This window comes from Ovis aries, chromosome 16 (genome assembly GCF_016772045.2).
Source record: "Ovis aries strain OAR_USU_Benz2616 breed Rambouillet chromosome 16, ARS-UI_Ramb_v3.0, whole genome shotgun sequence".
NCBI lineage: Eukaryota > Metazoa > Chordata > Mammalia > Artiodactyla > Bovidae > Ovis > Ovis aries.
In genome coordinates, this window is record NC_056069.1 from 2,983,786 (window position 1) to 3,009,789 (window position 26,004).

The following is a 26,004-nucleotide window of genomic DNA, read 5'->3' on the forward strand; positions in this document are numbered from 1 at the left end:
CATTATCAATTATTTTTTAATGTTATTTGTAAAATGTCATCACTAAACCTAAGGTCACCTATATTTTATTCCTTTTATCTTTTAGGGGTTTTCATAGTTTTGCATTTTATGTTTAGAGTTGTGATCCATTTTTAATTAGTTTTTGTGAAAAGTGAACATTCTGTGTTTAGATTTCTTTTATTTTGCATGTGGAGGTCCATTTCTGCCACCATTTGTTGGAAAGAATCTCTTTACTCCATTTTATCACCTTTGCTCCTTTGTCAAAGATCAGTTGAATGTATTTATGTGGCTCTATTTCTGGGTTCTCTCTTCTGCTCTATTGATCTATTTGTCTGTTCTTTCACAAGTACCACACAGTCTTGATTACTGTAGCTTTATAAAAATAAGTCTTAAAGTTAGATAGTGTCAGACCTCCAACTTTGTTTTTCTCCTTTAGTATTGTGTTGGGTCTTCTGGATCTTTTGCCTCTCTATATAAATGTTAGAATCAATTTGTCAGTATCCAGATTGGTTGGATTTTTATTGGAATTGCAATTGAATCTATAAATCAGTTTGGGAAGAACTGACATCTTGACAGCATCGAGTCTTCCTGTTCATGAACATGGGATATCTCTTCATTTATGTAGTTCTTTGATTTTATTCATCAGCTGTGTTTTTTTTCATAGATGTTCTTTATGGAGTTGAGAAGGTTCCCCGCCTGTTTTCCCTGTTTGCTTAAAAAAAATTTTTTTTTATCATGAATGGCTGTTGGATTTTTTTAAAATCTTTTTTTATATCTATTATGATCATGTGATTTTTCTTCTTTAGCCCATTGATGTGATGGATTACATTACATTAATTGATTTTCAGATGTTGAACAATGCTTGCATACCTAGGATACATGCCACGTGGATGTTATATAAAACTCTTTTTATACATTGTTGAATTGCTCTGCCAGTAATTTGTTGAGGATTTTTGTTTCTATATTGATAAGAGATATTTTGCTCAACTATAAGTTTTCTTGTCTTGTTTTTGTCTGCTTTTGTATTAAGGTAATGTTGGCCTTATAGAATGAGTTAGGAGGAATTCCCTCTGCTTCTTTTTTTCCTGGAAGAGATTGTAGAGAATTAGTAGAATTTCTTTCTTAAATATTTGGTAGAATTCATCAGTGAACCCATCCAGGCCTGGTGTTTTCTGTTTTGAAAGGTTATTAATTACTGACTCAATTTAATAGATATGGGCCTATTCAAATTGTTTCTTTCACTTATATTTTTTAAGTGGATACTTAAAAGTGTACTCATTAAGAATGAATGTACTTAAAAGAAATTTGGAAAAAAGAGAAAAGTAGAAACCTATAACACAGTTTCAAGCAACAAATGATGTGTTTCCTTTATGAGTTTCTTGGGTTAAGTTTGACTTAACTACTCCTGCTTCCTCAAGTAGATTAGAATGTTATGAGCTGTCTGACATGTATAGTAGAATAATTGGCATGTCAGTTAAAATGGAAAATGTGAAGGTTGCCTCAGAGCCATGTTGCCTTTCTTACATCAGCTCCAAAATTTTCAGTATTTCATGATATGGTCCCAGACGACATATTTCATTGTTTAACTCTGTTGCCTGTTCTCTGTGTTCAAGACGCTATTTTCTGCCTTTATTAGTATAATTTACAATGTCTTTCTATTGCTCATCAATTAAGATACTGTTCCCACTCAGCTTGGCAACAAAGTCCTTTCATGAGCTTGACACTGTTAGACCATCCTCATGGTCTTGTATCTTCATTGTTATTAGCCTGTTAGTTGTACCAGAGGTATTTTTCCTGAACCATGTTATTTCTGCCTTGGTGCCCTTTCTTACGTTTTCTCTAGCCTGGAATGTTATCCTTTTAATCTTCTATTCGAATAAAAGTATTAGTCCTTCAGTCATGTCTGACTCTTTGAGATTGCTTCCTCAGGGGATCTTCCTGACCCAGGGATTGAACTCAGGTTTCGTGCATTGCAGGCAGATTCTTTACCATCTAAACCACCAGGGAAGCCTCCCCCAAAAGTGTTAGTTGCTCATTCGTGTCTGACTCTTTGCAACCCCATAGATGTCTCTGTCAGTGGATTTCTCCAGGCAGTAATACTGGAGTGGGTGACCATTCCCTTCTCCAGAGGATCTTCCCAACCTGGGGATAGAATCTGGGTCTCCTGCCTGGCAGACATGTTCTTTACCATCTGAGCCACCAGTGCGACCCTTAAATAAAAGTGCAGCTTAGTTTAATTGCCTGTATAAATCAGTCCACTCTTCTTCTCTTTCTTCCTCCTTCATTCAATCCCTCCCTCCCTCTTCTCTTCCTTGCTAACTTCCCTTCAGACAGCTTTGTTGAAGCATAATTTACGTATCATAAAGTTGACTTGTTTTAAGTGTACAATTTTTTATTTTTGGTAAATTTACAGATTTGTGTAAACATTTCCACCGTACCCCCAAAATGCCCATGCTCATTGGCAGTTAGTCCTGCTCTCATACCACCAACCTCTAAGCTGTTTCTGCCTGTATAACGTTCACCTTTTGTGGATATTTCATGTAAATAAAATCTGACCATGTGTAGTTTTTTTATATCTGACTTCTTTCACTTAACAAAATGTTTTTGAGTTTCATCCATGTTGAGGCATGTGTTGATATTTCTTTTTTAATTATAGAATAATATTCCCTTGTATAGGTATGTGATGTCTTGTTATCATTTCGCCATTTGACAGACATTTGGGTAGTTTTTGCTTTTTCTACCCCAGTGAGTAATGCTACTATGAACATCGACACACAAGTTTTTGTGTGGACATAGTTTTCATTTCTCTTGAATAGATACCTGGGAGTGAAATTGCTGGGTCATAGGTAAGTTTATTCTTAACATTTAAAGAAACTGCACTACTGTGTTTCAAAGTGCCTGTTCCATTTTGTGTTTTTACCAGCAGTGTGTGAAGAGTGTGGGTTTCCCACATCTTCACCTCCTAAATCTTATCTTGATCCTCTCTTGGTAGTTTCTTTCTGTATGTATTCTCTCTCAGAATATTTCTTAAGCTAGCTCTTGAGCTCAAATTTTTGTGTTCATAGCATCTGGAATTGTTTCTCTTAAGGCATTTGGAGTTAATATTGAGGTATTTATATTCTCCTCACCTTTTCCCTTAAATAACATGCTAGCCTTTTGGACCAGAGTCCAAAGAGATTCTGAGTCTCAAGTCCAAAGTATCAAGAGATTGAGTCTTTCCCCTTTTCTTTTATAGTCTTTTTGTGTGTCTTCTAATAGACTTTGTGGCATATTTTTTACTTGACTTCATTTAATCAGTCAAAAAATATTTCGTATTAAGTTTCTGTAATTGTAATACTGAAAGTATCAGCCGAATGATCATAAAGTGTGGACTACAAGTTTGGACTTAGTAGAGGTTTTTAAAAAAATTTTATTTATTTATTTTAATTGGAGTCTAATTACTTACAGTTTTGTGGTGGTTTTGCCATACATTGATGTGAACCAGCCACGGGTGTACATGTGTATATGATTTGGCTGGTATTTGAAAACAAGAAACAGACACTCAAACCAAAACAAACTGGCCTCTGTGACAAGTTTTCACCTCTTTGGCTTTCATATTTTTTGCTAAGAAACAGTAATAACAGCAATATTTTCATGTTGTTATGAGAGCTACATAAAGCTTTTTTCAGCACTTTTCATTTCTAACTTGTTTCATAAATGCTAAGTACTGTTGGTATTATCATATGGGCATTTGACATGCAAAGAGCCTCTAGTGCATAGCTTTCCAACTTTCTATTAACTTTTGTCTGGGAATTTTTCCAGCTGTTTATTTTGTTCTCCCATGTGTATTTCTGAACATTTCATTTTCTTCTTGGTATGACTCTTCCTTATTATCTTCGGCTGCTGCTGATGAGATTGCTGTTGTTTTGCTTGATTGTCATCACTGGCACTTGCTTATGAAACTGGAATACTATTATAAATCATGTATTGGGTTGGCCAAAAAGTTCATTCAGTTAGTTATTCAATATAGTTCTTGGTGATAATGAAAAATGTATCTTTTATTTTTACTTAAAATCAAACACACTTCTGGCTGACCCAATAATAAGCATAACATGAGAATATGTGAAACATTCAACTAACATAACAGAAATAGAGTCTATTACAATTTTTTTTTTTTTTGCCTTAGATGGTAAACGTATTAGCTAGTATCTTTTCTCAAGGTGTTTGGGAGTGGTGCTTGTTGATATCTACCTTAAATGTGAAACTTGGTTTGTCTCCCATTTGGTTGTTTTTATTTTTGAAATTACTTTCCCAGTGGTTACTGCTACTAACATATGGATTCCTTATGTCCCTTCTAGGTTAAAAATTTTTCAGGATATTAAAAATAAAAATAATAGAAGTAAATAAATTGATTTTCTTTTATATTCAGGTGACAGTATCATTTTCTCAAGTTTCATCGTGGAAATAAAAAATAATATATAATGAAGTTTAAAAGAACCATATTATTTTAATCCATAGGAGAAACCGCTTAATGCTAGGAAAATCTTTTAATCTAATTTGTGTAAGTGTGTAATTTTAATGTTAATAAAAATTAAGGTTGAAATGTGCCAGTTGTGAGAACTTTTCTTTTTTATGTCACGATTCTCATCATAATTGTCAAGAACAGCTGTTGAAAGTGTTCTTGAATTTTGGAGTTGTTTCCATTAAAGCTATTTTTAGTTAAATAGTGAAGTATTTACTTTTTCTTCACTCTTTTCCCAAATTGTATGCTGGCCTTTGAGGCCAAAGAAGAAGTGGAATCCTTTCCTTTTATAACATTTTTTTCTTCTGTTTTTGTGTTAGACTTTATGGCCTATTTTTGCCTAAGTTACTCCTCCATCGTAGCTGGAATTTGCTACCCACTGTTAATTATTTTGGTGTATAAACTTTATTCTAGGCTTTATTCTGTTCATACATTCTTTAACTTATATACTTATTTTATTGCATTGTTTTATTTGTACTTTTTCTGCCCCTTAAACAGCCAGATAGTGTGTAGTCAGTTTTGCTATAACATGACATATGAATTCCTAAAAGTGACTGCGGTGCAGTGTTACATAGTAAAAACCACTGAGCTTATTAGAGAAATGGGGTTATAGAAATAAAATTGAAACATTTTGTCAGTGACACATAAAAAAGGGTAGAAGTCAAAAGGCATAGTAGAGCTTACACATGTTAAATGACTGAGAAATACTAAATAGTGGACTAAAGATGGGGTTTTATCTTGAAGAAGACTGAAGTTTGTGGAAGTGCGCTTCCAAAGGGTTGCAATTTGTGAGTTATTACAAAGTGGTAGAAGGAAGGTGATCTGAAATAGGATGGAAAATAGGATGGAAAATTATAAAACCGAGAGGGATGAGTGAGTCTGGTAACATGCGAGATGAACTGAGATAGCTAGTAGGTACATGCATTTTGAGTGTGGCTTGCTTTATTTGACTTAGTTGCAATCTTCTGTATTCACCTGGTGTGTTTTTTTTTTTCCTAAATGAAATTATGCAAAAACAAAAGTGACATCTGCATTATACTCATACTGTCCCCTAATATGTCAGTTGAATTGGAACAAACTTGCTTTATACAGATAAGCCTTATAGGAAAACTGACTATGTGAGTAAGTACGTATCTTGGAGGAAGGGGTTAACTTTTTGTCAAAGAATGGGTCATCACTACCTGTTTTTAGATGATTCATAGTATGTTACTGAAAAGTCCAAATTATGATAGAATATATATATATATATATTTTACAGGAAACTACATTCTTAATTATGTGGCATCACAACCCAAGCTGGCTCCCTTTGTTATCCAAGCTTTAATTCAAGTCATAGCTAAAATCACTAAATCAGGGTGGTTTGAAGTTCAGAAAGACCGGTTTGTCTTCAGAGAAATTATTGCTGATGTGAAGACGTTTCTTCAGGTAAGAAGGCCTTATTACATTATAAGAACATAAGTAATTTTTGTTTGTTTGTTTGGAAAACTGCTTTTCTTAAAGCTGTATAGTTCGTTTAGTGGCTACTAGAATGATATTAATTATGATTAATTATTTATCCTCTGGAGCCTATATTTTTTACTGCCAGGAAAAGAGGATCATGTCGTATTAATTTCCAAACCTGAAGAATGCAAATTATAATGTTTTGTAGTTTCAAAAATACATTTTGTCATTTCTAACTGTGTGTGTCTGTGTATTACATATATGGAAACATGTATATTTTCATGTATTTTATCTAATTCAATGCTTATTACATCTCTTTGAAGGGAATTACATTTTATAAATGAGAAACTGAGGCTTAGAAAAGTTAGTTAATTTGTATAGGGTTGCCTAGTGACCTTGTAAAGCATGGTGATAGTACTTCAGCAGGTTTTCTAACTTAAGACACATATTAAAAAATTTTTTACCTTATACCATGTTGAGTCATACTAGGTTCTCAAGAATGTTTTTAACCTAAATGATTAAACTTATACACAAGTTCAGGTATTTGGGCTGGAAAAAGAAGGAAAGAAAAGCTGTACTGTTTTGTGCTTAGCGGCTCAGTCGTGTCTGATTTTGACCCTGTGGACTGTAGCCCACTAGGCTCCTCTGTCCATGGGGATTCTCCAGGCAAGAATACTGGAGTGGGTACCCTATCCCTTCTGCAGAGGATCTTCCCGACCCAGGAATTGAACCAGGGTTTCCTGCATTGCAGGTGGATTCTTTACCAGCTGAGCTATCAGGGAAGCCCAAATAAAAGCTAGGGAACACTAATTTAAATTGTTCCAGTGATTCCACTTGCCATTCCACACAGTATGTTCCAGGGTTTGATATGGGGAACGTAAATCTGCTCTTTTGTGTTCCTCTGTGCCTGTTAGGATGACCGTCAAGCCCTGCTCGGTATGATTCAGATACTTAGATTGTTTAGTTCAATCCAGTTGCTCAGTCCGACTCTGCAACCACATGGACTGCAGCACACCAGGCCTCCCTGTCCATCATCAGTCTCAGAGTTTACTCAAACTCATGTCCTTTGAGTAGGTAATGCCATCCAACCATATCATCCTCTGTTGTCCCCTTCTCCTCTCGCCTTCAATCTTTGCTGGCATCAGGGCCTTTTCTAATGAGTCAGCTCTTTGCATCAGGTGGCCAAAGTATTGGAGTTTCAGCTTCAACATCAGTCCTTCCAATGAATATTCAGGACTGATTTCCTTTAGGATTGACTGGTTTGATTTCCTTGCTGTCCAAGGGACTCTCAAGAGTCTTCTCCAACACCACAGTTCAAAAGCATCAATTCTACAGTGCTCAGCTTTCTTTATAGTCCCACTCTCACATCCATACATGACCACTGGAAAAATCATAGCCTTGACTAGACAGACCTTTGTTGGCAAAGTAATGTCTTTGCTTTTGAATATGCTGTCTAGGTTGGTCATAACTTTTCTTCCAAGGAGTAAGCATCTTTTAATTTCATGGCTGCAATCACCATCTGCAGTGATTTTGGAGCCCAAGAAAATAAAGTCTGCCACTGTTTCCATTGTTTCCCCATCTATTTCCCATGAAGTGATGGGACCAGATGCCATGATCTTAGTTTTCTGAATGTTGAGTTTTAAGCCACCTCCTTCACTGTCCTCTTTCACTTTCGTCAAGGGGCTCTTTAGTTCTTTGCTTTCTGCCATGAGGGTGGTGTCATCTGCATATCTGAGGTTATTGGGATTTCTCCCGGCAATCTTGATTCCAGCTTGTGCTTCATCCAGCCCAGCATTTCTCATGATGTGCTCTTCAGTTCAGTTCAGTTCAATTACTCAGTCGTGTCTGACTCTTTGCGACCTCATGAATCGCAGCACTCCAGGCCTCCCTGTCCATCACCAACTCCCGGAGTTCACTCAGACTCATGTCCATCGAGTCCATGATGCCATCCAGCCATCTCATCCTCGGTTGTCCCCTTCTCCTCCTACCCCCAATCCCTCCCAGCATCAGAGTCTTTTCCAATGAGTCAACTCTTCACATGAGGTGGCCAAAGTACTGGAGCTTCAGCTTTAGTATCATTCCCTCCGAAGAAATCCCAGGGCTGATCTCCTTCATTATGGATTGGTTGGATCTCCTTGCAGTCCTAGGGACTCTCAAGAGTCTTCTCCAACACCACAGTTCAAAAGCATCAATTCTTCGGCACTCAGCCTTCTTCACAGTCCAACTCTCACATCCATACATGACCACAGGAAAAACCATAGCCTTGACTAGATGGACCTTTGTTGGCAAAGTAATGTCTCTGCTTTTGAATATGCTATCTAGGTTGGTCATAACTTTTCTTCCAAGGAGTAAGCATCTTTTAATTTCATGGCTGCAGTCACCATCTGCAGTGATTTTGGAGCCCAGAAAAATAAAGTCTGACACTGTTTCTACTGTTTCCCCATCTATTTCCCATGAAGTGATGCGACCGGAGCTCTTTGTTTTCTGAATGTTGAGCTTTAAGCCAACTTTTTTTCTCTCCACTTTCACTTTCATCAAGAGGCTTTTTAGCTCCTCTTCACTTTCTGCCATAAGGGTGGTATCATCTGCATATCTGAGGTTATTGGTATTTCTCCCGGCAATCTTTATTCCAGCTTGTGTTTCTTCCAGTCCAGCGTTTCTCATGATGTACTTTGCATAGAAGTTAAATAAGCAGGGTGACAATATACAGCCGTGATGTACTCCTTTTCCTATTTGGAACCAGTGTGTTATTCCATGTCCATTTCTAACTGTTGCTTCCTGACCTGCATACAGATTTCTCAAGAGGCAGGTCAGGTGGTCTGGTATTCCCATCTCTTTAAGAATTTCCCGGTGTTTGTTGTGATTTAAAGATAATGTACTTTTAAATGTGTGGGTTTCCTAGGTGGCACTAGTGGTAAAGATTCTGCCTGCCAGTTCAGGAGACATGGGTTTGATCCCTGGGTCAGTAAAATTGCCTGGAAAAGGGCATAGTGACCCACTCCAGTGTTCTTGCCTGGAGAATCCCATGGACAGAGGTACCTGGCGTGCTGCAGTCTATAAGGTTGCAAAGAGACACACACACTTTTTCATGTAAATTTTATCCCTGATACAAGAAAAAGTACTTTAGCTGGTGCTACTAAAGGAGTGGTCTGTTACAAATCTCAAGGAAAAACTGGCAGTTTGGATTAATTGAGAGATGTTTGGTGTTGGCTTATTGGCAATTAGAGGCAATTTGGACTTTCTGAGATGTTATTGCTTACACAGTAACTGTCAAATTTAATCACTATGTAAGATGTAGTTCCATCATACATTGTAATGCTAGGTACCCCAGAATATGAAACTCTGGACTATACTGCTTCTCTTTTATTCATGTTGTTGAAATCCTGGTTAACAAATATTTGATTATCTAAAACATCAGCGGAGTAAGTGTATTTTTAGCCCTGAGGAGATCTGCTCTAGGACAGAGCAATAGTTTATTCCATAACACATGTGTTTCTCACTTTATAGTTGTACATATAATTTTGACTAATGCAGTAGCACCCCTCTCTTGTCATTTACTAAGATTGTACACCGTTCTTCAGCAATCATTAGTGTAAACAAGAATAGACTTTACATTTCTTTTAAAATAAAGAATGAACTGAATGAAATTAAATCATTCTTGTTAGCTAGCAGTTTTTAAGCTCCCTTTTCAGTGGCTGGTAAGTTGAGCTTATTGAATTGGGCTTTAGTCTGCTTTTATCAGTTTTGGAAGGCCAGAAGAAGCAGAAAATGTTTTATCTTCAAAGTTTATTACAGTATCACAAAAAATACACTTGCTTTCTGGGTATTATGACCTAACTTAACCTGGAGTCATGAAAAAGACAATTGACTTAATGTTTTAGTACTTCAGAATGATACCCCATGGTTCCTTTGGGTATTAACAGCTTCTTTGAGTTTTGTACTAAAAATTATTTTAGGTTTCTGAAATTTTTAATGACCTGAAATTTTGTATGTCTTTTTTCTCTGTTATTGTAACCTTCTTGCTGCCATACTTTTAACACTTATGTCCCTCCTTTCTACATACATATCCAGGAGATAATACTGTCACCTAGGACAGTGCTATTCAGATTGCTGGTTCACAGCGAGATAAGGAGTTTATGTCAAAATAAATATGTCAGTAAATCAACATGGTCCTTACCTCATTGAGAGAGACTTGCTTTGAAAAAAGTGCCAGCTGAACTAAAGAGTGTACTTAGTGACTATCTGTTTTATATTCTGGTGCAAACTCTTTTGTCATGAGCCAGTATCAAGCCATTCTCAGATCGGAATCTAGTTTGCAGACTACCAGCAGATTCATGGGCCAACAGTTGGTTAGGGAATGACACTGTAAGGAGCAGTGGCCTGGTTTACACAGGAGATGGATGCTTCAGTAATGAGATCTGTAGTTTAGTTCATAGAGTTCAGATTGTCCTAAAGGGCCATGAAGAATTAATGCAAAAATTAAGGGTGTTTCCTTTATTTTTTTATTCTGAGATAATTTGAATTTAATTACACCTACCCAGTGTTAGTGAAATTCTGTAATAGTTAGAAGGAATGACCAGCTATAAAATTAAGACTTGAAAAGGATCTGTATTGCTTCTTAAAATTATTACACAGTAATTGGATGTTACATTTCTGTTTTCATACTCTAGTATGATTTTGCAGTTGGGTAATTTGTTAATAATATGCATATAAAATCTGAATTTTGATTTGAAGGAAGTTATTGAGATTAACTTGGAAGCTGATTATATTAAAACGTCATACTATATTGATAGTCATGTATTTGTTTACCCAGTGCACTGGACAGTTCACATGCCTTCATTATAGACCCACAGGTAAATGAATGCATGTACACTATTAAACAAAATTAAAAGGGCCTAAGTGACCTTACCTGATATTAGGTCAAGGGATTTAAATTCATTTCTAAGCTATTTATTAATTATTTATTGAATGCATCTATCTCAGTAACTTTCAAGCAGATTTATAGAGCTAAAAATTGTTTTTTGTTCCTTATTTGTAGTCTTATGAAAATGAAACTCTCGTATTGATATTTTGAGGTTTAGTTTATTGTAAGTCACGCATGCTGAAGATATTTTATAGAGTGTATGCAATTCTAAGTTTTTTCCCACTCAGTTATATATCTACGTGTATCCTTCAAAAAATGAACATGAAACTATTTTTATTTGTGGACTTCATATTGATTTTTCTGTATATTTTAATAAATATTTTAAGAAAGTGTGATGTTTCATAATTTAATTATTTGTAAATATTAACTGGTTTATGCATTAAGAACCAATCATGTGTCTCCATTTAGGCTAAACTTGTTATTTTTTCCAAAGGGTGCTATGGAACACTGCATAATAGGAGTAATAATCCTTTCAGAATTGACTCAGGAAATGAACCTGGTAAGCCTTTCCATCTAATGGTGACATGAAGTTTGCTAAGTAATGCTGTTTCTTTGATGTAAAACTTTGTATTGTATAAAACTCTGAATAAGCAAGTCTTTTTTTGGGGGGGGGTGTATTTTATTGTTGGGATAATTAAGTGTTGGAACACTTTTACTGTTACAGAAAATAGTAACAACAAGTAAAGTACTACAAAGAACAGGAAATTAGACCTGGTCCTCTATGGCAGTTGAATAATTGTTCTTTTATATTCCATGTATATAGTAATATACTATTCATACAAACAAATTGTATGCAAAAGTGAAACAAGCCTTTATTCCCTCACAAATAAAAGACAAGCTTTTTGGTGAATTGATTTCTCAATAATCGATACACAGCTGCTGCTGCTAAGGCATTTCAGTTGTGTCCAACTCTGTGTGCCTCCATAGACGGCACCCACCAGGCTCCCCTGTCCCTGGGATTCTCCAGGCAAGAACACTGGAGTGGGTTGCCATTTCCTTCTCCAATCATGAAAGTGAAAAGTGAAAGTGAAGTCGCTCAGTCATGTCTGACTCTTTGTGACCCCATGGACTGCAGCCTACCAGGCTCTTCCGTCCATGGGATTTTCCAGGCAAGAGTACTGGAGTGGGGTGCCATTGCCTTCTCCGGAATACACAGCAGGACTCATCAAAAAACAAGCTACTTGGCTTTCACTTGCTAGCTTGAGTTTTCACCCTGTAAAAGCAGAATTTGCAGAAGTTACACTTCCCCCGACCAGTGCCTTTATGAACTCAGCAGTTGAGCACATCCTCACCTGCTTTTGTTTTTAACATGGTTCCAAACAGAACAAAAGGAGGAGGAGTTTTATACGGAATAATGTTATAATAGAGGAAAATGTAGTGTTTATATTTAAGAAGTACAGCTGGCATACAATATTATGTTAGTTTCAGGTGTAAAATACAGTGATTTGATGTGTGTGTGTGTGTGTGTATATATATATATATATATATATATATATGAATTGATGATCACCACGTAAGTCTAGTAAGCATCGGTTGCCATACAAAGCTATTAAAATATTTTTGACTATTCCTCATGCTGTACATTATATCCCTGAGACTTATTAATTACTCGAAGTTTGTACCTCTTAATCCTCTTCACCTATTTATCCAACTCCCATACCCCGTCTCTGGCAACCACCAGTTTGTTCTCTGTGTCTGTGAGTCTTTCTGCTTTGTTTTCTAAATTCCACATGTAAGTGAAATCATACAATATTTGTCTTTCTCTGTCTGACTTATTTCGCTCAGCATGATACCCTCTAGGTCTACCCATGTTACTGCACACAGCATGATTTCATTCTTTTTAAATGGCTGAGTAATATTCCATTGTGTGTATGTATGCCACATACTCTTTATTCATTGATCTGTTGATAAACACTTCCGTATCTTGGCTATTGTAACTCATGTTTTCTTTGGCTAAATACCCAGAAGTGGAATTGCTGGATCATATGGTAGTTCCATTTTTAATTTTTTGAGGACCCTCCATATTGTTTTCCGTAATGGGTGTATTAGTTAACATTCCCACCAATAGCACAAGGGTTCCCCTTTTTTCACGTCCTTGCCAATGCTTGTTATCTGTTGTCTATTTTATAATAGCCATTCTGAGAAATGTGAAGTGATATCTCATTCTGGTTTTGACTTGCATTTCCCTGAAGATTAGTGATGCTGAACATCTTCTTGTATGTCTGTTGTCTATCTGTATGTCTTCCTTAGAAAAATATCTTTTCATGTACTAGCCCTGTTTTTTATTCAGATTGTTTTTGGTACTGAAGGTAAGGACGTTTTTAGCAGTTATGGCTTTAAGTATGTTATGTGCTCTTTTCTTTCTCTCTTCTCCATCTGGGGCCCCTATAATAATGCAGATGTTAATACACTTGTGGTTATCTTAGAAGTCCCTTAAACTATCTCATCTTTTAAAAATTCTTTTTTCTTTTACCTGTCCCAGTTGGGTTGTTTCCACTCCTCTGGCTTCCAGATTGCTCATCCATTCTTTTGCTTCCTCTAATCTGTTGATTCACTCTAGTGTATTTTTCTTTTCAGATATGGTATTCTTCAGTTCTGATTGGTTCTTTTTTTATATTTTCTATTTCTTTGTTGAAGTTCTCACTGAGTTCATCCATTTGTCTCCCAATTTTGGTGAGCATCTTTTTGACTGTTACTTTGAACTCTTTATCTGGTAAGTGCTTGTCTCCATTTTGTTTAGTTCCTTTTCTGGGGTTTTGTCTGATTCTTTCATTTGGAAGGTAACCCCTCATCTCTTCATTCTGTCTAACTGTGTTTGTTTCTATGTAGTAGGTGTATCAGCTACATCTCCTGGTCTTGAGACAGTGGTCTTAGATAAAAGGTGTTTTGTGGGGCCCGCTGGCTCAGTCTCCCTGGTCACTGGAGTCAGTTGCTCTGGGCGCTCTATCTCCCCTTTGTGGGCTACATGTGCCCTCCTGTTGTGGCTGAGCCGGGATTGCTGCGGGGATGCTGGCTTTGGGGGCTGGTCCTGACCCAGCTGGCTGAGAGGGCTACCTGTGAATGCTGTAGGTAGGCCGATGTGCTGATACTGTGGTTTTCTCATTGTTTCCTCTCAGGGAGCACATGATCTGATTTACATTTGGTCACTTGACAAGGTGGCCTCTACCAGGCTTCTTCAATTGTAAATTTATTCTTTTCTCCTTTGTAAGTAATAAATATTATGTGGGGAGATACTTTAAACTGCGAAAATACCTTATTAATACCTCATTAAATTTTTAACTTTTTCATTTGTTGTTTCTATCAGCACAGATTCCTGGTTTCCAACTTTATTTAATATGTTATAGTTTGTTAATAACATTATATTTTGATGCTCAAATTTTCCCAAATTTGGCCATTAGAAACCCTTTCAAACTGACATTTCTGTTCATTTGACATTTACTCACCATCCTTTAGGAGAAGGCAGTGGCACCCCAATCCAGTACTCTTGTCTGGAAAATCCCATGGACAGAGGAGCCTGGTGGGCTGCAGTCCATGGGGGTCACTAAGAGTTGGACACAACTGAGCGACTTCACTTTCACTTTTCACTTTCGCGCATTGGAGAAGGAAATGCAACCCACTCCAGTGTTCTTGCCTGGAGAATCCCAGGGACGGGGGAGCCTGGTGGGCTGCCGTCTATGAGGTCACACAGAGTCAGACACAACTGAAACGACTTAGCAGCAGCAGCAGCAGCAGCAGCAGCACCATCCTTTGGACATTTCCTTACTTCCTGTTGCAGGGTGTTCCAGGCTTATCTTGTGTAGAACCAAGTACATACCTTTTCAGAAAAAGCTTTAAGTTCTGAAGCTTCTATGGGTTTATGATAAAAAATACATGGCTTCTGCAGAGACATTTTGCTCAGCCTAATTTTAGAGCATTAACAATTTCAACTATCATTTCTTAAGTACTGCTGAACCAGGCAATAGGGAAATCTACAATCCATAATGAAAATAAAATATTATAGTTGTCAAATGTGAGCCACGTAAATTCATGCAGGATCAGTAACAGGATGTGTCTTTTAAGAAAAAGATCTAAACTTGAGACTTCCAAAAAATTTAGAATTATATGTTGTCTTGCTTTTGTAACAGCTGAGACTGCTTATTTCACTAAATTCTCAAAACTAACCTATATTCACATATGAGAAAATTAAAGTTTTTAGGCACACCATATCTCTAAATGGGCTTCCCGGTGGCTCAGTGGTAAAGAATCTGCCTGCAATGCAGGAGATGCAGGAGACCCAGGTTTGATCCCTGGGTTGGGAAGAGCCCCTGGAGGAGGGCGTGGCAACCCACTCCAGTATTCTTAAGGCATAGTTTTACAGTAGAAAATGGATACGTAATCCCTCTTCTCAAAAACATTGGACATCTAAATGAGTAACTCAAGTAGAATGTATTTGTTGTTGTTGCTATAGTTGTTGTAGTTGCTAAGTCATGTGCCTAGAAGGTAACTCTGAAATAAGACCTGGATTTGTAGTTTAGCTTTATTGCCTACTACTTTGTTCAGTGTGTTTAAACTTACGTATCACTATCTGTAAAGTTAGAATGACACTCTCTGAAGGTCTCACTATGATTAGTCAGGTAAATTACTAGCACAAGTCCTAGCATGTACAGGTGCTCAGTAAACCCAGGGTTCTTCCCTCTGCATTATAGATGTGCATGCTGCGCTAAGTCAATTCAAGTGATGCCTGACTCTTTGCGACTTATTGACTGTGGTCCTTCAGGCTCCTCTGTCCATGGGACTCTCCAGGCAAGAATACTGGAGTGGGGCTCTTCCCAACCCAGGGATTGAACCTGGGTCTCCTGCGTCTCCTGCGTTGCAAGGTGTATTCTTGACCACTGGGCCACCGAAAAGCCCATTTACAGATATGGTGTGCTGTGAACTTTAGTTTTCTCATATGTGAATATAGGTTAGTTTTGAGGATTTAGTGAAATGATATGTGAAGGGTACATAAATTGAGATTGTATAATGGTATGCTGCTGCTGCTGCTAAGTTGCTTCAGTCATGTCTGACTCTGTGCGACCCTAGACAGCAGCCCACCAGCCTCTCCCGTCCCTGGGATTCTCCAGGCAAGAGTACTGGAGTGGGGTGCCATTGCCTTCTCCAGTGCATGAAAGCGAAAAGTGAAAGTGAAGTCACTCAGTTGTGTCCGACTCTGTGCGACCCTAGACGGCAGCCCACCAGGCTCCCCCGTCCCTGGGATTCTCCAGGCAAGAGTACCGGAGTGGGGTGCCATTGCCTTCTCCAGTGCATGAAAGCGAAAAGTGAAAGTGAAGTTGCGCAGTCGTGTCTGACTCTTCACAACCCCATGGACTGCAGCCTACCAGGCTCCTCCGTCTATGGTATTTTCCAGGCAAGAGTACTGGAGTGGGGTGCCATTGTCTTCTCCAAATAATGGTATATGTTATTACTAATTTGTACTGAGAAATGTTTTTATATATTGAGGGAAACTGAAGAAACATACCTATTAAAAGATAGATGGACGAGGATAGATGGACGTTTGATTTTAAAAAAGGGAGAAATGCTGCAAATGCTACTTTGAGTATTGCATAGTGGATAGAGAACGCAGTAACTGCTTTCTGTAATCACTTTGAACTTCTGTTATGTTTCACGTTCCTGTGAGTAAGTGTGGCATCTAAGTATAGTGTGATGGAGCTTAGGAAGTATCAGATAATCAATTCTGATCCCACTGCTTTTTTCAGATATAAACGTCAGTAAGGAAAATGGTTTATTTTCATTTTTCAGGTAGCAAAAGGAACGCTATAGCAACTGTTGCCTGTGGTATTAACAAATCATTAGAGTATCAGACTTCAGTTTTGTTTGCTGTTTCCTGGTGATAAATGAAAATATTCAGTTCAGTTCAGTTCAGTCGCTCAGTCGTGTCTCACTATTAATGGTATTAATATCATACTTTTTGCCATATTATATTTTAGATTAGAGGCTCAACAGCTATTCTTGGTAAACTTATTCTTAAAAATTACTTATTATTAACTAGTAAAATATTCAGAAGGAATATACTGTGGCTTATGTAATAAATCAAATTTCTGACTATTTATAATTTCTGCCTTGGGATTTTTTTTTAAAGAATATCAAAATATATGAATCAGTGACATACGCATCTGGTATATATAGAAATATCACTTTCATATGCAAGAATTTTCTGTAGTTGATTCAGTTTACTGATTCACAGAAAATAAGAATTTTAAGATTATCTTAGAGATTTTTCTTCTTATAGATGAAGTCTGAGGATCAGGGAGGTTGTTTCTTGCCCAGTGCAAAATATGGATGTCTCAGGAGTTGATAGTATCTATTATTTTATAATGTGTGTTTATAATGCCTCTGAAATATGATTTATTCTTGTTTTTAATTTTAGGATCTGTAGAGTTTGCAGAAAAAGCACTGAATTAAAACACTCCAGAAACATGGGGTGCTAATTGCAGCTCTGCCATTATTAGCTCTTTGAGTGAAAGTGAAGTCACTCAGTCATGTCTGACTCTTCGCGACCCCATGGACTGCAGCCTACCAGGCTCCTCCGTCCATGGGATTTTCCAGACCAGACTACTGGAGTGGGTTGTCATTGCCTTCTCCTAACTCAAGCTCTTTGAGTAACCTGGAACAAATAACTTACCCTTGCAGATTTTTGAAAGCTCTTTTAGCCCTATACTTTATGATTATTTGATCATTAATTTCATTCTTTTTCTTACATAGTGAATTTTTTCTTTGCTGTTTGGTAAGTCTGGTTAAATACATTCATCTTGAACTTTTTAGGTTGATTATTCTAGACCTTCAGCAAAACACAGGAAAATAGCTACCTCATTTCGTGATACTTCTCTCAAAGACATTTTATTGCTAGCATGCTCTCTTCTAAAAGAGGTAAGTTAATAATGGAGCATCCTGTTTCAGAAGAATTTCAGATGAATGCCCCAGTACCCCATTCTGCCTTTTGAGGAGTTATTGTGGATACTTTTAAGTACAGTTGTTGTTCAGTTGCTAAGTTGTGTCTGACTCTGCAACCCCATGAAGAACAGTAGGTATGCACAAATCTAAACAGTTCCAAAAAATTCACTTTTATTTAATAGAGATATAATAAAGTAGGATCCAAAGGTAGTTTGGTAACTTGTCTTTGGATAGTAGTTTCTTTGTTTTCTTACTGTACATTATTGCAGAAACTAATTGAGACTTTTGAGAGGGGTCGGGATTGTTCTCCAGAAACTTACGACTGTCCCCCCACATTCAAACAGCCTCTGAGAACCTTTGTTAGCTGAACGTGTATCGTTTATTCATGAAGTCCCCCTACTTTTTCTTGAAGAATATTGTATTTTCAGTTTCTTCCAATTGCTCCTTTGAGCTAATGAATCCTGTACATTTATACATTTGTGCTGTGTAAAGTATTTGTCCTAAAGTTGCTTCTCACAACTGTAAAAGGTGACCTCCATTTTGCATTAAAATATGAAAGGTGGTTGTCCCCATTTTACAATAGTAAGTTTGAGAATAGTCTATTACCGCAACATCCCTTTGCAATTTCTTTTCTTTTTTCTTTCTTTCTTTTTTTTAAACTAATTTTAATTTGAAGTTATTTAAATTAGGTTGAGTAAAAATTATTAATTGATATATTTCATAATATTTTATTTGACTTTGAATTTTTTTCAGATATTGGCCAAGCCTTTAAACCTTCAGGATCAGGATCAACAAAATCTAGTAATGCACGTCTTGAAACTGGTTCTCAACTGCCTTAACTTTGACTTCATTGGCAGTTCAGCAGATGAATCTGCAGATGATCTTTGCACAGTACAGATTCCAACAACTTGGAGAGCAAGTAAGAAGAAAGTTTAGTGTAAGGAATGGTCAACATAAAAGACATAGGATTAAGCAATATTGTTGCCTTATGTGCAGTTATCTGTTTTTTACTTGGCAATCAAAAAGTTTAAAAAATTGTAACCCAAAGTAGCTGCTGATACCAGTGTTGAAATCTGTTTTCCTCAATTTAATTCATAGTAACCTCATATTTTGATTTTGGAAAAAACGCAGCTCTATTGTTGGAGGAAAATAAGTTTAGGTAGGGAAATGAAGAGTTCTGTTTTCAAATTTGCAGATAAACAGAGTAGGAGAGGGTATAACACTTGGCAAGAGATATCATCATATTTTTCAAAGTTATGAAGAGAGTGAATTAGAGTAGCTAACTTAGCAAAGCAGAATTGCAATTTACTTTTTTACAGAGAGGGATACCAAAAAAGAGCAAATGCATATGCTCTTATTCATCCCAGAAAGATGACGACAGTAGGGTCTTCCTGTTGAAGTCGGAGGTGGGGAATGGGGCTGATAGGGCCTGGTGAAGAGTCTGTGTTCTGGACAGACAGCCCCTGGGACCTTCTCTGCCATCTGTGCTGCTCTGTGACTGCCCTTTTCCCTTCTCTAAGTACACTTCCCTCTCAGTTCCCAAGACCAGAGCCTTTTTCCTTGAGAAATTAAACTGGAGAGGTTTCATATTCCAGGGTATCAGATACAGTAGAGAAGGACCATACATTTGGTAAAAACTTCTAATACGGAAATTAGAGACTAAAACAATTAAAAGGAACTTAGTATCTTGATAGTGGTGATAAATGCATGGACCAACATATGTTGTAAAAATTGCGCAGACTAAATACACACACACCAACACACACAAACACCCACACAAATACGTGTAATATTGGGAAAGCCAAATAAGACTGGTGGATTTGATCAATGTGCTTTCTTGATTGTAATATTGTGCTTTAGTTTTGTAGCAACTTACCATTTGGGGAAACTGGGTGAATAAAACATAAGATCTCTTTGTATTATTTCTTGTAATTGCATATGAATCTGATTATCTCAAGAAACATTTTTAAAGGGGAGAGTTAATAGAAACAAAGTGAAGAGTAGAAATAAATTTCCAAGAGGGTTAATTAATATCCTCAGAGAGATTAAGAAAAGGTAATGCATTCCTGAAACATGGAACAGAATATTGTTTCAAAAACAGAAGTTCAGAGACTGTTCCAAATGTAAAAGTTGCCAAAATAAAACATTCAGTAGAAGAGTTGGAAGATAAAGTTAAGGAAATATCCTAGAAAACAGAATGAAAAAAAGCAGGAAGAGATTTATAGGAGGAAAAAAATATAAGAATACTACAGTATGAAACTAGGAGGCTTGGCATCTATTAGGAGTTCAGGAAAGGACAAGGAAAAAGCAGAAGGAAATTTGCAAACAATACCAAAATTTCCCAGCACTGAGACACATAAATATTCAGATTGAAAGAGCCAATAAGTACCCGCCATAATGAATGGAAAAAAATATACTAAACTCCATAATCATGACATTTCAGAATAAAAGTGGTAAAGAAGATCCTACAATCTACCAGAAACAAAGTCACCTATAAAGGACTGGGATCAAGAATAGTATTAGACTTCTCAACAGTAGCACTGGAAGCTAGAGGGCAATGGAGTAATATCCCCAGATTTCTGAGGGAAAATAATTTTCAAACTAGACTGAAATTATCAAGTATAAGAGAATTTTTAAAAATATTTTCAGACATGTAAATTGTTCTGAAATTTATCCCTTATGTGCTTGCTCTTAGGAATCTACTTGATACACAAGCCAAGAAAATAGAGGCTATGGGGTTTTGGAAAGCTTTAATACAAGATAACAGGCAGCAGACATAAGATAATTATGTAACACATTTGGGAACAGTCAGTCTAAGCTGAAGAAGGCTCTGGGAGGAAGGGTGGGAAAATGGAAACGGAAGTGTTTCACTGTTATTGACCATGTGGAAAATAGCATGAAGAACATTTTACCCTTCTGTCAGAGTGTTTGGAAAGAATTCGTGACAGGTGTCTGTCTGTACAACTAAGTACAGAAAAGATGGTATGACTAAAACCAGGGAGTGTTAGAAATGTGATAGAATCATAGTTTACTTGGCTCAGCTGTTAGAATTATTTACGTAGTCATAACAAACATGTAGAATCTATTTAATCTCAAATTGTTATAATAGTAGATGCATTTTTGAGAGAGGATGGTTTGTAGGAGGAGTGGTGGGAGTAGAGGGGTGAGTGATTGGACATACACTGTGACAAGCTCAGTTGATATCTAAAAACAGTCAATTTAAAACATAGTACACATAGCATGGCCTTTGGAAACGTAGTTAAATATGGCTAAGAGTTGAAAGGTAGAATGGAGTAGGGGACAGCTGTTTTTTATTGTATGCTTTTTAGTACTGTTTACTTTTTGATGTTGTTTGAATTTTTAAATATTTATGTTATTTTAATATAAATGAAAATAGTGAGATGGTTCTCTCAGTGAGAACTGTAAATGCTACATAGAAATAAGGAGCATCTGATCTAATTCTACCTTTGTATTATTTCCATCTTTCGAAGAGAAATAGCTAGGAATTTAAAAGGAATTAGCCTAACTAGAAATAAAGATTGGCCACATGCTGAGGTCTTAGAGGTCTTGGTTTGTATGATAATGTCTTACTGTGCTAAATATCACTGAATGAAAAGTAATGGTGTTAGATTTTTTTTTTCAGTTTTCCTGGAACCAGAAACATTGGATCTTTTCTTTAATTTGTATCATTCACTTCCACCACTCCTATCTCAGTTAGTAAGTAAAACTCATTCATTATTTCATTTAAAAGTACCTGTGATATTTATCTCAGGGTGGTACATATTTACTTTATTTATATTCTTGATTGAGTTTACCTCTCATAAGAAATTCTTAACATCACCTATCTGGGATTTGTATTGCTTAACCTATTTGTCAATTTCTACTTATAGTCTATAGTTCCTGCCATTTCACTGGTGAGCCCAAAACCCGTAACTGTTGATGTAGTTCGTGCCCATAGCCAAGACAACCTATCAACCTCTAAAGATCTTTTTTCCTACTCAGTCCCCAGCTCTTCTTCTGGTACTCAGTCCAGCAGTTTGCCACACCACCTGGTACTTTCCCTTCTCTTAACTTCTTTCCAGCTCTTTCTTCACTGCATGACTTCATGTCAGGCTTGCCATGCAGCCCCATCAGATGTCTCCAAATGAGAAACCAGGGGGATCTGCTCACTTGGTTTTATGTTCATCACTCCAGTTGTTCATTTTCTTTTTTGAATCAAGTTCTATTGTGTGCTAAAAAAATCAGACTCTTTGGTTACACAGAAATTTGAGATTCTGGATTCCATCTTTGTGGAATCTAAAATAGAGACCAGGCAAAATTGAAAAAAAAAAAAAGAAAAAGTTGTCACTTTAATATCGAAGCTTGTAGAAGTAAAATTGGAGGATTCTTATATTGTCATTTCCTAAAAAAAAAAAAAAAAGGTTGGATTTAAAGTACATATGAGCAGTATGTTTGTTTAGATATGTCATTGCCTGGAAGGGAGGAATAGGTTGGCAAAAACACTGCCCCCTCTCCTTCTTAAAAACATGCTTGCTCTCAAAACGAGGGTTTTATTAAGGGAGTGGTTTTTTAAACTGGTTTTCACAGGACACTCGTGTTTCTATATGGTACCACAGAGCTTCAGCCTGCTGTAGTTGTTTAAAAAAACTATGGTTCCATGTTATGTTTACAGTTATGTTTAGGGATAAAACAAACAAGCTGCTGGTGCCTAAAAAGTAGAATGGAAAACTGCTTTAAGAGAATGTTGCTAACACTTATTGTGCATGCCCTATCATATGATTCTTATCTCACTTCATTCTCACAGTGGCCGTGCAAGGTGAGTATTGTTATCTTCATTATGTAAACAGTCAACAGACCCAGAATGGCATAATGACTTTCTTAAGGAGAGTGAACTAAATTTTAGAGCTGAGGTTCAAACTCCATGGTTTTGGCCCTAAACCTCTACGTATTTTTAATTGTGTTAGTATCAGAAAGAAGTTTTGTTTTTTGGGATGTCTGTTTGCTTGTGTTTTTTGTTTTTAACATTAAGGACTGTGACAAACTGAGCAACATCTAAACGGATTTTTTTGTCCCTATTCTCATCCTTGCCTTGAGAGCCAGACATTTTATGTGAAATCGCCTAGCTGAAATATTTAAATGTTGACAGATAATTCTGGTTTTTTTAATAAGTTGGCAGATATACATATGTGGACCAAAACAAAACATATGTGGGCCAGTTTGGGGCCGCTCAATTAATAAATGAAAGGCTTCAGTGAATTCCAGTAGGAGAATTAAGAACCTGAGTAGTGAAATTGTCTGATAAAGTATTAACTTAAAGAAGATAACTAGGCCACTGGTAGATAGTCTGTGGGAATTTTTATAGGCTATCTAACTCTCTCAGGAACATGTTCCAAATTGTTCTCAAGATATTAATAAATGGTGTGGGCAAGATGGTCTGTCACCAGATATATTTGGGACATGCTAGATTAAATAAAGTTCCAGATTTTTTCCTACTTACAGGATACTGTAGAGCATTTTGTGTAGTATTTCCTAAACATATTCTGTAACAACATGATGTTTTCATTTTTTCATTTTGGTGAAGCACCTGGTTCATCAGTTTACAAAGGTTTAGGCAGCAACAGCAATTGGGAGCCTTTTGAGTGTATTTAGATCCTGGCTCTGCTCTGGTGTATCTAATATATACAAAAATATTAGAGAAATTTTATATACAAATAGAAATTCTAGTGGTGGGATTGAAGATTTATGGATGGTGGTAATGATTGATGATATTTAGTTTACATTGTTTTGGGGATTCTATAATGCTTTTTCATCATTAAAATTTTTAAAATTTTAATGTAAAAACTAGTGTTCCTTTCGTGTGGCCATAGTTACTTTTAAAGTTGAGATGAATTGTTGCTCCTTTTTTTAGGCACTTTCCTGTTTAGTTCAATTTGCTTCTACAAGAAGGTCCTTATTTAGCAGTCCTGAACGTGCCAAGTACCTTGGTAATTTAATTAAGGGAGTAAAAAGGATACTTGAAAACCCTCAGGTATTTATGAAATAATTTAATTAACAGCATATATAAATACAGATTTTCTGCTGAAAGGTGCATAATAAACTTAAGACATGGTTATGATTCTGGAAGAAGATGCATATCATAGTCTTCTTTCTTAGCTCTCACCGGTAGTATAAATGGGCATTTTTTAAAAGAGCATATTTTCCTGACTGATGTCTGTGTTGTTTTTATTTTTCCCATAGGAATAGAAGTTGCATATTTTATTATGCTTCTGCTTTTTACCATTGTGTTTTGCTTGTGCTTCTTAAATTACTGAAGTGATTAGAGTTATATCTGTATTCTAAACTAGAAGGCAGTATAAATCTGGATGTTAATATTGAAATAAGTGGCTTTAAATTATGAAATAATATCTTTTTGTCCTCTTGTGGGCAGTAAGAGTTTGTAGATTTTTAAATCTACTCTCTATGTTAACTGCAAATCTTCAATGGCAATATTCATTTCAAAGAATTGCAAAGCCATTATTAATTAGTGATTTTGGCTGTCTGGATAAAATTTGTTTCACTTTAGCTTTTGGTTTAAAATATCTGTAGTGAAAGTATAGAAATTAAAAGATTAAATGATGATTTAAGGCGGTTTATCTAAGTGTTTTGGCTGTTAATAACTTCTGAGAGAGACAAACTTCTCAAACTATAAAGATAGTAATACACATCCTGTCTTCAAGGGGCTCCCTGGGGACACCTTTCTTGGCCTTTCGTTTTAATCTGTCCTTCTCCCAGAGTCACTTCTATATATTACAGTACTTTTGTTAAACTTTCCGCTGTACATTGCAGCAGTTTATATGAATGATTTAGGGACAGGGAGTTGCTTGAGGACATCATACCTGTGGATACTCAAGAAATACTTGTTGAATTAAAATGTATTTCTGTTATTTGTGTGTACACATTTAATCTAAGTGTAGTGGTATTGCTCTTTGTTAGGATTTCAAGAGCCATTCTTATTTTCCATCTTACATATTTTTCAGTTCTTGTACTGACTTCTGTTTAACCCACGATACATACATACACACTTTCTCTCTTGGTCTCTCACTTCTCTCTCATGCAAATATTTTGGGTAATATAATGGTTACCAAACATTATGACTTAGTCATCATCCGAAGCCTCTACTATGAATTCCTTATTATTAATTATTTATGACAACATTAAGCCCAGTGGGAATCATTTTTTTAAAATTGATACCTACCCAGTTGATGCAAAGTGCAGTAAGTACCCATGAAAACACTGAGACTTAGTAAAATACTTTTGGACTTTTATTGATGGTGATTAGTTTGGTTTATTTTAAAATTTTTTAAATAGCCTTTCTTTTTGTCTCATAATTTAGGGTTTGTCTGATCCAGGTAATTATCATGAATTTTGTCGATTTTTGGCTCGTTTAAAGACAAATTATCAGCTGGGAGAACTAGTTATGGTGAAAGAATATCCTGAAGTTATCAGATTGATTGCCAATTTTACCATTACTAGTCTACAGGTGAGTAAAAATACATAGTTGATGCTAAACTGTAAATAGAATACTTTCTTTTTTTTTATTTTTATTTTTACTTTATTTTACTTTACAATACTATATTGGTTTTGCCATACATTGACATGAATCCGCCACGGGTGTACATGAGTTCCCAATCCTGAACCCCCCTCCCACCTCCCACCCCATCTCTCTGGATCATCCCTGTGTACCAGCCCCAAGCATCCTGTATCCTGCATCGAACATAGACATGTTTCAGTGCCATTCTCCCAAATCATCCTACCCTCTCCCTCTCCCTCAGAGTCCAAAAGTCCGTTCTATACATCTGTGTCTCCTTTGCTGTCTCACATACAGGGTTATCATTACCATCTTTCTAAATTCCATATATATGTGTTAGTATACTGTATTGGTGTTTTTCTTTCTGGCTTACTTCACCCTGTATAATCAGCTCCAGTTTCATCCATCTCATTAGAACTGATTCAAACGTATTCTTTTTAATGGCTGAGTAATACTCCATTGTGTATATGCACCACAGCTTTCTTATCCATTCATCTGCTGATGGACATCTCGGTTGTTTCCATGTCCTGGCTATTATAAACAGTGCTGCAGTGAATAATCGAAAATGGAACTGCCATATGACCCAGCAATCCCACTGCTGGGCATATACACTGAGGAAACCAGAATTGAAAGAATACTTTC

At 36.5% G+C, this 26,004-nt stretch overlaps 1 protein-coding gene across 12 annotated transcripts in view; it reads left to right on the plus strand.

Moving 5' to 3' along the window:
* The window catches only part of RANBP17 (RAN binding protein 17), a 359,547-nt gene that overhangs the window by 21,336 nt on the left and 312,207 nt on the right, over positions 1–26,004 (plus strand). For 11 of the 12 annotated variants that reach the window (XM_042233660.1, XM_060400223.1, XM_042233661.1 and 8 more), the window contains 7 exons: positions 5,760–5,926; positions 11,299–11,364; positions 17,667–17,771; positions 18,549–18,714; positions 21,439–21,512; positions 23,704–23,823; positions 25,168–25,314. In XM_042233660.1, coding sequence (XP_042089594.1) covers positions 5,760–5,926; positions 11,299–11,364; positions 17,667–17,771; positions 18,549–18,714; positions 21,439–21,512; positions 23,704–23,823; positions 25,168–25,314 — 845 coding nt within the window. Of the gene's footprint in view, positions 1–4,408; positions 4,541–5,759; positions 5,927–11,298; positions 11,365–17,666; positions 17,772–18,548; positions 18,715–21,438; positions 21,513–23,703; positions 23,824–25,167; positions 25,315–26,004 lie in introns of all 12 variants that reach the window. The other variant, XM_042233664.1, reaches the window with a different exon arrangement.